This window comes from Puma concolor, chromosome C2, assembly GCF_028749965.1.
Source record: "Puma concolor isolate L17-30 chromosome C2, mPumCon1.1.hap2, whole genome shotgun sequence".
NCBI lineage: Eukaryota > Metazoa > Chordata > Mammalia > Carnivora > Felidae > Puma > Puma concolor.
In genome coordinates, this window is record NC_141675.1 from 13,202,499 (window position 1) to 13,214,590 (window position 12,092).

At 38.0% G+C, this 12,092-nt stretch overlaps 1 protein-coding gene across 6 annotated transcripts in view; it reads right to left on the reverse strand.

Moving 5' to 3' along the window:
• RBMS3 (RNA binding motif single stranded interacting protein 3) overlaps nucleotides 1-12,092 on the reverse strand; it is a 1,106,864-nt gene that overhangs the window by 266,377 nt on the left and 828,395 nt on the right. For all 6 annotated transcript variants that reach the window (XM_086720584.1, XM_086720587.1, XM_086720585.1 and 3 more), the window contains one exon: nucleotides 3,236-3,393. In XM_086720584.1, the coding sequence (XP_086576710.1) occupies nucleotides 3,236-3,393 (158 nt within the window). The remainder of the gene's footprint in view (nucleotides 1-3,235; nucleotides 3,394-12,092) is intronic.

Below are 12,092 nucleotides of genomic sequence, written 5' to 3' on the forward strand. Positions count from 1 at the left end.
CTCTGTTTTGTGGTTCAGAGACAGAGCTCCAAATGAGAAATGGTGGCCAGAAAAAAAAGGGATATTTAAAAAGGAGGAGGGGCGTCTCTTGATTTCGACTCAGGTCATGATCCCAGGGTTGTGAGATAGAGCCCTGTATCAGACTCCGTGCTGAGGATGGAGTTTGCTTAAGATTCTCTCTCTCTCTCTCTCTCTCTCCCTCTGTCCCTCTCCCCAACTCATGCTCTCTCTAAAAAATAAAATAAAATAAATACACACACACACACACATATACAATAAAAAAAACAATAAATGAATAAAAGAAGGAATACTTGTGCAAGAGTTAATTTGTGAATGATCATGCTTATTAAGGCAGTAGCCACAGTGATTTGAGAAAATGCAGAGCAAATGTCCAAGTGTGAGGAAAGAGGAATTTGGTCAGACTCACTTACCTATGATATAGCTAAGATTATTTTCTCACGTATTCAAATTAGGTAAATTATGTGGGATCCTGCGCCTTGGGATTTCAAGTCTAAGACACACGGAGAATGAAATACTGATCCTTCATCAGTTTTCTGGCTTCTTACAAAAGAGGAAGGGCCATGGTTTCTTTTGATTTCTTAGGAATAAGAAATCACTGCCTTGATTTGAACCTATGTTTTCCTTTTCAGTTCATGTGCTAACTTTCTGAAACTGGAAATACCATGATTTAGAGTGTGGAGACCTGAGTCTCAGTATTGGAATGTGACTGATAATTCATATTCAAAGCTTAAAGTTTTAAAATGCTACTGCTTGGGGTTTAGTCATTGGGGAACTCCATAGAAAGGTAATTACGCTAACCACCCTCCATCCATCCATCCTTCCAACAGTGAAAAGGAAATATGATTTACGCAAATGTTGAATCCAGTGGGTGAAGATACAAATTAAATAGTGAATTTATTATGGTTTTGATATATTTTATTTGGGAACACAACTCTGACAGGAGCTGTGACATGACCATCTAACTTTGGAGGCTGGAGCTAGAGGTCAGTAAAGGTTCTTTGAAGAAAAGACATTTAAGCCAGTATCTGGAGAATAAATATGCAGAAGCCAGGGTAAGAGTCACGACAAGTGTAACAGTCAAGAAGGGTTTCTTGTGCCCAGCATACAGGGCAGGAAGAGAGAAGGCCAGGAAGTCGAGTGATGTCACGGATAATGATGTCAGGAATGATGTCGGCAAGGCTGGGAAATCCAATCGCTCAGGCCATATGGAGGGATATATGGAGGCCATATGGAGGCCCCTGACATGTTCATATCTGTATTTTAAAGAATCATTTAGAACCTCTCTATGCAAAATGCACCAAAAGAGGAAGGCTGCCTTCAAAGCAGGCATAACAGAACAATTTAAAATTCCCACTTTTCCTCAGTTCCTAAAGAAAACAAAACTTTACAGGTTTTTACTCTTTTATGACGACATATACTATGATTATAGTTTTGCCTCTTACAATGTACATTACTGGCTTCTGCACTAAGAAGAATAATCTTCACTGTAAGCAAACTGAAAGCATATAGGAAAGACAAAAGTGAGAGAAATGATCAGCCCAATCTCTGGATTATAAACTGAACTGTGCCTCCCCCTGAACCAATTCCTATGTTGAAGTCCTAGCGCCCAATAGCTCATAATGTTACTGGATATGGAGATAGGGCCTCATAAGGGTGGCTCCTCATCCAATCTGATTGATGTCCTTTTAAAAAAAGGAGATTAATACGTAGATACAGAGGGAAGACCGTGTGAAGACAAAGGGAAAACAAGGTCATCTATGACAAAGCGAGAGGTCTCAGCCAAACCTGCTGGCACAATGATCTTAGACTTCTCTGGCTTCTAGAACTGTGAGAAAATAAATTTGTGTTGTTTAACCCACCCAGTCTCTTGTATGCTTTATGGCAGCCCTTGCAAATAATACACTCTGTACCAAAAGCCCCTTGTTAAAAAAAAAAAAAAAAAAAAAAAGTCACCATAGGAGCTTATACACTATTCAAGATTCATTACACTGGCAAAATTCAGAGCCCCAGGCAATGTGATTAGCTCTGCCTAGATGACGCAAAGGAACAGTTACGAATGATCTGGAAAAAGTGAATGCCTCAAGGATACATTCAAGTCAAGGAGATTTTCTTCCCTCTGCTTACTTGTCTTCAAATCATCATGCATCTTGTATGTCTACCAGTCTACTAGAACATGGTGGGGAATCAGAACCTTAACGCATGGTACATGACTTCTAGGAAGTCAAGTTAGACATCAGTTCATAGTTAATTTCCAATTTGTTATCTTTCAAAGTGGGTTAATAAAAGTTGGTTTGGAATGGCGTTCCACATAATGGCAGGGTTCGGTATAAAGGGACACACCTGTCTACAATGGGCTGACTTCCAGATGACATGAACATCCATCCACTCATCCATGTGAAGTCAGCTGGAGACCCATAAACACACCAAGCCATGGAGACACAGCTCTTACTCTCATTCTTTGTTGTTAAGCAGTTTCTTTCTCTCTGAGGTTTCTTGAGCTTTGTTTTTCATGAAAGCACAGCAGGTACAACCATTTTAACTCTATTCCTGGCTGAGATCTTCTTTTGTAAACATTCCCTTAAAGTTAAGATGAAAACGACTTTTCCTTTTCTGACAACGAAAAAAGTACAATATTCTTTTTTCTGTGCTGTGTAAAACATCAAAACCACACAGCTAGGGCCTCTTAAATGCAAATGCCCTCCTGACCCCCCTTATTTTTCCGGGTTCCTTGGGACTTTCCAACAATTCCTGTTTCTCAAATTCTTTCTTCTCTTCCTTCTCTTGACTGAGAAATTCTATCGTCTAATTCTTTGGAAATCAATGCAAAAGCATTTGGATGCTTTGTTCACCACATGGGCTCTTTAGCGTTGGGGTACTGGGCATTTATTACCACTAGCAGAAATTGGCAGCATCTGATTTTGCTAATCTACAGGCATAGAGAGAACTGGGAATTGGGTATGCATATCATTATGACCCAAGACACACATAACCATTCTATGTACATATTTTAGCAAGCACAACATATTTATAATTACAATGAAATTCTTTGGAGCGAGGCCAAGATACAGAGTCAGTTTGAAAAGCTACTTTTTTTGGAGGGGGGGGGAAGGGGTAAAAACGTTCTATTGCTGTGGGCCTTATGCTAGAAAGGAACGGAATTAAAAGGGAATCATGAGGAAAGACAAGTAACACACGCATGTAACAAGGGTTTTACCTGGCAAAGCCAACGCCTCTGCTGACTCCATTAGCATCTCTTAGTATTCTTGTGGAAATGACATGTCCAAAGGGCTTCAGCATATTCTCAAGCTCCTGCTCATCCATAGAAATGGGGAGATTTGAGATGTATAGGTTTGTTGGGTCTTGCTCTTGTTGCTAAGGGGAAGAAACAAACGCGTTAAGTTCTGAATATTGAAAAACTTATTCCACAAATGGCTAAACTTTTGCATGAATGGCAATATAGATTCCAATCTCCAACACACTCTTGAATGTTCGTTTTCTAAGGGTGCTACCTCTTTTTCATGAATTCCCTTCCTGTGGAGTGTTTCTTATAGAAACAATGTCATAAATGAAAACCAAGCTTTCTATTCTGCCTCCTTAGAAACGAAAAACAAACTTTTATTGCAAATGAACTAAGGAAATGTGTATTCTCTTTGATTACCACTAACTACCACTGTTACTACCCCTGCGTCAACCACCATCACCACTAGTTACTAATGTTGCACTCAGTGAGTGCTTACAACAGGGCTAAGCATTGTTATTCACAGTTAATGTGCATTATTTGAATCAACAATAAATATGATTGCTACCATTTTGCAGATGACAAAATTGATCCCTAACTTGTCCAAGTTACACAGCTGGTAAGTATCAAAGCCAGGGCTGAAATGTGGGGCTATCACCAAAGTCTATGGGCTATCACCAAAGTCCATAGGCCTCACTGTTCAGCTGCCTTCCACTAGACCCATGGTTGCGGGAGGAGGGGAGTCACATCAGCCTCAGCATCATTGTGGAATTTGCTAAACATGAAAATCCTCAGGGCTTACCCCAGAACTACTGAATTAGAAACCTTGAGGGTGGGACAAGCAATCTGTGTTCTGACAAGCCCTCCAGTGATTCTGATGACTGCTCAAGTCTGGAAAATGCTATTCTACACCATACATGAATATTTATATATGAATGAGATAATGATGTCTATCATTTTCTAATCCAACAGCAATAGTGCTAAATAAGTTTCCTTAATAGAATGAGAACCAAAACAATTGCTAGCACTATCTCCATGTGTATGGACGCTCTCTATTTCACACACTGAATTAATGTTGGAATATAATTGTATATACGTTTCAAGATAAAACAACTGTAAACCTGCCATATTATAACCATTAATATCAAAATATATCATATATTTAAGTGCACCTTTACATTTTAACCAAAGCAACAACCTTAACGTCAAGGATAAGTGAGATTACATTAGAAAAAAAAATCCAAAATCTATAGGAAATGACATTATGTAATCATAAAACATCTTTTGTGAAGAGATACCATATTCTGTAGAATATGTGAGGTTTTAAGCATGATGAAAAAAATACAATGAACAAGATTCCAAGTATTATTTCAAGTCAGAAAACCAGTTTTGGTATAAAACAAAACTATTGTTTTTAGTCTTGTTTTTTGTTTTATTTGAGAGACAGAGAGAGTGTGAGCAGGGGACAGGGGCAGAGAGAGAGAATCTTAAGCACGTTCCATGCTCAGCATGGAGCCGATGTGGCGATTTTTCCCACGACCCTGGGATCAGGACCTGAGCCGAAATCACGAGTTGGACATTCAACTTATTGAAGCCACCTAAGCTACTGTTTTTAACTGCACTAAATATTCATACAGGTCATAATATTTTTATTAAGCTTTCAGATTAATAAGTTCTATCATTAGGTTAATTTTTTTAAACATAGTTTAGTTTCCAAGCTTTTGTATCACCATGGAAAATGGTAAACATAAACATAGAATCAATCAGAAAAAGACAACACAGCTTCAATATTTAGGAATAGTGTCAATGCAGAAACTATGCAGCTGTAGTCAGTCTCTTTCTCTTCCTTTCCCTCTCTCTCTAACACACACGCGCGCGCGCGCACACACACACACACACACACACACACACACACACACACACACACACACTAGCGTGATCCTAGAGAGAAACAGAGATGATATTATCTGTTATTCATTCCTAAATGGTCATGATTATGTTTGTTTTCTGGTTGGTTGTTTGCTTTGCTGGGGTGGTGGAAAGAAAAAAGAAAATAAAAAGTCGTGTGTCAGATACGTTAATAAAGAATCTTATGCACATACAATGTTTAAACTATTTCACTACCCACCATTTAATTTTAATCTTTGTATTATCACTCCAAAGGTAGCTTGGCAAATATCATTATATTCATTGGATAATGAAGAAACGGAGCCATGAAGATTCATCATCTTGCCCAAGGACAATCTGATAATTAGTGACAGGGTTGGAATTAGATTTAGCAACCGGTTTCCTATCTTCCAGCTCAGTGTGTTTCTCACTAGCCCAGTGTTTCCCAAGCCTCAATCACCTGCATATTACCTGAGAAATTTTTGGCAGCCATGTATATTTTTTTATTTGCTTTCTTTAAATCAACATACCTCTGGCCTTAAATAAGTTCATTTAAAAAGTAATTTATGTTGCTACCAAACTAAAAAGCTGGTATTACCTGGCATAAATAAATTACTGTAAAACAGGAAACAAATCAGTGTTATTAAATTATAGCTAGATGCTGTTTGTTTGCAAAAGCATTGACTCTCGTGATTGACTTTTTCTGTTACAAATGAGATTTGTAATTAAGACAGGAGTGACAAGCATGCTAACAGCAGATGGATTCTTTTTGTTCTGGGAAGAGTCAAAATTGAGACAGAATTCCAAAAAGAATAATTTTCTTATGATGCAATTTCTGGACCCCACACACCTAGATTTGCTTAAGTTCCATGAGAGAGACATGTCCCACAGATTGAGAGTTCCGACATTAACCCTGAATTTCTCAGAGGGGGCACACAGTAGTCCCATGAATAGGTTAGAATTTGCCCAGTATTCTGCACCCCTTTGTCATCGATGAGGCTAAATAACCACAACCAGCCAATCCACTATCCCAGGGTACTGTACAGACCTTTTCATTTTCTCTAGGCAAGAACGTATTAGTTTATCCTGATGCAATTTCATTTCCAAATTCTCCAAGTGCAGAATGCAATGAAGCTTCTCAAAATCATGTGTGATAATCACGCAGAGCTTAGTTCATAAGGGGGTGGTCAGTAAGCTATTTTCTGAATCCAAATTCAAACAGCAAGGCTAACTCCTTAATTTGTATTCACAGAAAGAATATAATGTTGGGCAGTGTTATTTATTAAGTAATTCTGTCCTTTGAAATTCAGTATTAGTCTTGAATATATTTGTTGACTTGACAATAGAATTTAACTTCCGCATAAAATGAATTTTAGAGTAATACGTACACTCCTATTTTTACTTTTAATGTTATCTATGTATCAGGTTTATGTAAATTGATGGCAACTTTCAAAAGCTTCTTTGGCACTATGAACTACTAAAGAGCACCTGACTTTTAACTTTTCAGAAAAAAATTCTCATGTGAGAATTGCAATCTAAAACAACTTCAAGAAAAAAAATTTTTTTTTAACTTTTTAACTTAAATTTGCATGATTATTTAGTTCGAGAATGGACCTTAGGAGACATATTCTTCAATCTGATCATTTCATAAATGGCAAAAAAAAAAAAGTTAAAGGGGCAATTATAACTTCCTCAAGTCCACCCAGCTAGCAACAGGCTAGAAATAGAACCCTGGTCCTCTTTACCTGGCGTGATGTCCTTACCAATTCATGACACTGCCTTTTCTCTTAAGAAACAATGAATAACAGATAGCAGGTTGTAGTTCAAAGGAACTATTAGTACACGCAAGAGTTAATACCTCTGCATTCCCTAGTTTATTCATTTTTGCTTATTCATCAATTAACTTTAGCTATAGAATTAAGACTATCAAAAAAGAAAAAAAGTTCATGGCATTGGTCAGTATTTTTTACACACTCACAATTCTGCAATGTAACCTCATTTGTAAAAGTATATGACTACAATTCACACACGTATTATACTGAATTGACCAGGTCACCAAAAGTAACTCCCCATTTTTGGTCTGCTTCTACACCTTTTCATGCAAGGATTTCTTGATTTATTATTAAATTGATTTTATTATTAAATTAAATTATAATTTAATAATGATTAAATTAAATTATTATTACTTATTATTAAATTCATTTAATTCTGTCATGAGATTGTGAAACAGCAAAGTATCCTCTCCATTATGAATGAAAGCAGGGACCTGTCATTTCACTCGAGAATATGTAAATAATTCATTTTTTCGTGAAATGACTTCCTTTTTCTTGCATTTTTTTGTATATGTAAATTGCCAAAATAAGATTTATTGGCACTCATTGGCTCTTTAACAGTAAGACAACTTCAGAGTTTCAGAGCATTTCAAGGTGGCTAAGGAAATGAATACAAATGGAGGATAATAATGGTCGCCCTTATCTAGATCAAAGGTTACATCTGTTGGGGAAACTCACTGTGAAGAAACAATGTGATCACTGGTTGATCCATTAGTTGCACGTGGGCAGTTGGAGGCTCCTCACCCCCTCCCCTGTCCTTGGAATGTGGATTCCCCTTGCTTTCTCCACTCCCAGAGGCTGCTCCAAGGACACAGCCTTGAGATAATGATGTGAGGATGAGACCATCTGGATGGTATGCGTGATTGAACCCAGTTAAGGCTTTCATATAAACTTTTCAGATTTGGCAAGTGAGTAGAGAGATCTAATCATTTCATCACTGCCCAAGGTAAGCCTTGTATGCAAGTTCCTTTTACTCATGAAACCTGCCACTTACCTACCTGACTTGACTCTTTCCTTCCATCTCTCCCCATCCTCTGAGTACTGGGACCAGTTTCAGAGTACACCTTGGAAGCTCCAAAGGAGCTTGTAAACCAACAGTATCTAGAGCTGTTTTTGGATACGCATGATGGCTATTACATACACATGATTCTGAAAAAGGTAGTTAGTAGAACAAGACTTAAAAACTTAATCTGATAACACTCAGACTTGATGAAACTATTTAAATATTTAGGAAACAGCTTTAGCATTAGAGCCTTTAGAACAATGTTTATTAAGCCATCTGGGGTGAAGACTGTTTTTATTTTCAATCTGTGATGGAGCAATATTTGTAAAATACAATGAAAATACATTAACAGAAAATAAAATAAAGTTGAAAGGTATGCAAAATAAAGCTGCTTTTTATTATTACATTTGATAGACCAAAATTACATTTGAATTAAATGTTGTATTGATGTGAAATTGTTACATAAGGTTTTAAATGCTTACTTACAATTTCTGTTACTTATTTCATTGTGAGCAGTACCATTTTGTGGACCAAACTTTAAGTAATAGTGTTTTAGGGGACTATGTTCCTTTTTTTTTTCCATCACAATATAATACCCTATAGTTATTAGTTTTTGTTTACTTTGTATACTGTCAAGTCCTATTTTTAATCACAAAATTGTGTGTTACCGATTTATAGTCATTTTTGAACAATTACACAAACATGTCTCAAGATGAATTATCTGAAGCAGGGGTGACAGAACATCCAGAAATATCCTGAGGAAGTTTGAAATAACTTTAAAGCAAACATGTGACAATATAATACTTTAAAAATATGTTGGGAGGGATGTTCATACAGACTGAAGATAATAATGTATTACCTTACAGAGAGCAGAGTTTCACAGCATTCAAAGTGGTTCAGGGTCATTTTATTTCATGTGGCCCTTTGTAATAATCCCACGAGGTAGGAAAGGCAAGCAAGAGTTATCACCTCCTTTCTACAAATGAGAAAACTGGTTCTGATATCTGGGAAGGGTGACCAAGGTCACATGGCTTAGTAGGCAAATAAACAACATCATAAGTGGTACTTTCTGACTCTTGATCTGATTCTCTTTCTACTAGACTACACCAAGTCTGAGGATTGCCTATAAATACTGCAATTCAATGGGTCTCCCCTATAGAAAGGAAAATCAATGGGGAGACGAAGGAGAAATTGTTTTTTTAATGGAATAGTCTATTTTAAATGTTGTAGCAATTTAAAAGTTAATAACATAAACTGTTTTCTCTCACCCTGAAACAGAAGCAAGGAGTCAGAGCCTCCCATGTAAACAACCGGCCTAAAGGCATCAGAGGTTTTGGAACTAGTTTACCACTAACTTTGTATAAAGTTGTCTAGTAATATTCTCAACATGTTTGGTGCATGGCTGTTGGAGTTGTGGCACCTCTAGACAAGGCCTGGAGGAAGCCTACAGTTCTGGCCATATTTGCTTCAGTACCATACATGTATCTCCTGGTTATTTTACGTGCCAACTTCCCTGTGCCACGGGGGGCACAGATGGTTTGGTCAAACATTATTCTGGATCTATCTGTGAGGATGTTTTCTGGGTGAGTTTAACATTGGAATTCGTTGACTGAGTAAAGCAGACTGGCCTTCTAATGTGGACAGGTCTCATCCCCTAAGCTGAAGACCTGAACAGAACAAAAAGACTGAACTCCTGAGTTAAGAGAGTATTCTTCCCATCTGAGGGCCTTCAAGCTAGGACCATTTAATTTTCCTGCCTTCAGGCTCAAATGGACACGATGGTTCTTCCTAGGTCTCAAGCCTGGTGGCCTTCACACTGGAACTATATACCCATCAGCTCTCCTGGAGCCTCCTGCTTGATGACTGTAGATCTTGGGGCTTGTCAGCCGCCATAATCATGTGAGTATATTCCATATAATAAATACATACATACAACATATATGTATATGTTATAAATATGTATCTCACCTATTGGTTCTATTTCTCTGAAGAACTCTAATACAATGGGTTGTGTCAAATCTGTATTGCTATGAAACAATAAGGACACATGGTCAGCTCTGACCTTCACACTAGGACTTCTGTACTCCTTACTCACAGAGCCATGGCCTTTGAGAAAGGCACCGCCTTTCTCTAAGATACGTGCTCCAGAATCCTACATCTGAGGTAACACATTAAAGAACAAAGGAAAAAGTAAAGAAGGTCTTCCAAGAAGTAGGCTTTCACCCCTACATGGTGGCTAATAAACCCTGTCCTGTTTGGTAAGTGGTGAAGGGGGTCACCCTGTGTTTTCAATCACCTTCTCCCTCCACTAGAAGAGAAAGGGTGATTTCTCTTCCCCTAGTTTCCCATGGTGATGGAGTTGGAGGAGGATGAGGCATATCAGTTTTTCCTCCCAAGGCACAAATAACAACAATTTCCCTAAAATAAGAATCAATAAGAACAGTTTCTATAAGGAACACATGTTTTAAAAGAAGCACTTAATTATTTCAGATTTAATGCAAGCATAGCATTGGCAACTGGAGTTCATGTCCTCAAGTTCAGCTGGAGGGTTTAATTCTGGAAAACAAACTCGGCAGAGGCCTGACTGAAACCATGCCAGGTGCTTAAGACAACCTGCACCGCTGGTCATTTGCGCTATTCTTTAGGGCTTTTATTTCTAGATCAATTGAGCAGCCTCGAGTTGAGATGAGCAGAGAATGATTAAATGAGCCTCTCGAGTCTTTATGACTGAATTTGAATTACCTGTGGTCCTGGAACAGGTGGCCAGATTGGATTCCTGGCTTTCCTTGACTTCTCCCTCCACATGCACCTCATGAACTCGAGCTCAGTACCGCCCGTTATCAGCCCTGACGTGATGGTTTCTCCTGTGAGAAAATGCTAAATTAACATATTACAATATTGAGATCTCTCTATAGTTTTATTGTAATGTATTACGGTATCACAAATATGTATGGTTTTGTACTCTGGGTCCTGACAGTCAGAAATGAGAACAGGAAACCAAACTATAGAGAACTACTCAATATTGTAAACAAATCGCACCGCGTTTTCTCAGAGTCCAATCCACCTCTCTGAATGGGTTCTCTGGGATGTCTATTTTATCAGCCTGTTGTGAACTCTGGGATAAAAAGTTGTCGCTTTATTTGTTGACAATGACTATGATCCTCTTTCAAACAACCGGAAGCATGGAAATGGTGTGAACATAGCTATACGTTTACCATGTTATCCTGCCACAACACATATAAATAGAGAGCAGGGCAAACCATTTTGTATCTTCTGCCTAGGACGTGGCAGCTTAGATTTGCTGAGGCTCACAAGAACACGTGAAATATACACGCATGCATCTCTGAGATGTAAAGATGCCAGGGATGTAGAGTTCCTCGAGGGCAACCATTCTCATTGTATTCCATGTAGATGACAGCCCCAGAGCACAACACAAGTGGTCACTCTTAGAACTGTGCAAGAGTGCTTGCGTGGCTAACACCATGTCTAGGAAATTTTAGGGAGGCCTGATAAAATAAGGACACCCTGTTAAAGGTGAATTTCTGATAAACTACAAATAACTTTTTTAGTATAAGTGTTCACACATATTGCATGGGGCACACCTATACTATAATATTCATTGCTACAAGGGATTAACATTACTATCATATTATATAAATTATTTGCTGTTAGATAGGATTCATATTATTACCATTTTATGGTAAAATAGTATCAAATATTTCCTTATTTATTGATCTATTAAAGTTTATTTATTTGTTTTTAGAGAGAGAATGAGAGAGAGAGAGAGAGAGAGAGAGAGAGAGAGAGTGACAGCATGAGCAAGGGAGGGGCAGAGAGAGAGGGGAAGAGAGAGAGAATCCCAAGCAGCCTCCACAGTGTCAGCGCAGAGCCTGATGAGAGGCTTGATCTCACGAATCTTAAGATCATGAGCTGAGCCGAAATCAGGAGTTGGACACTCAACCAACTGAGCCACACGGGCACCCCAAGAATTTAAGGATACATGACACTAAAAATTTAGTACAGTGCCAGCTACGTAGGGGAAACTCAGTAACTCATTATTCTTTCTATAATTACGATTAAATTAAAAATAAAGAAATTTAGGACATGGCAA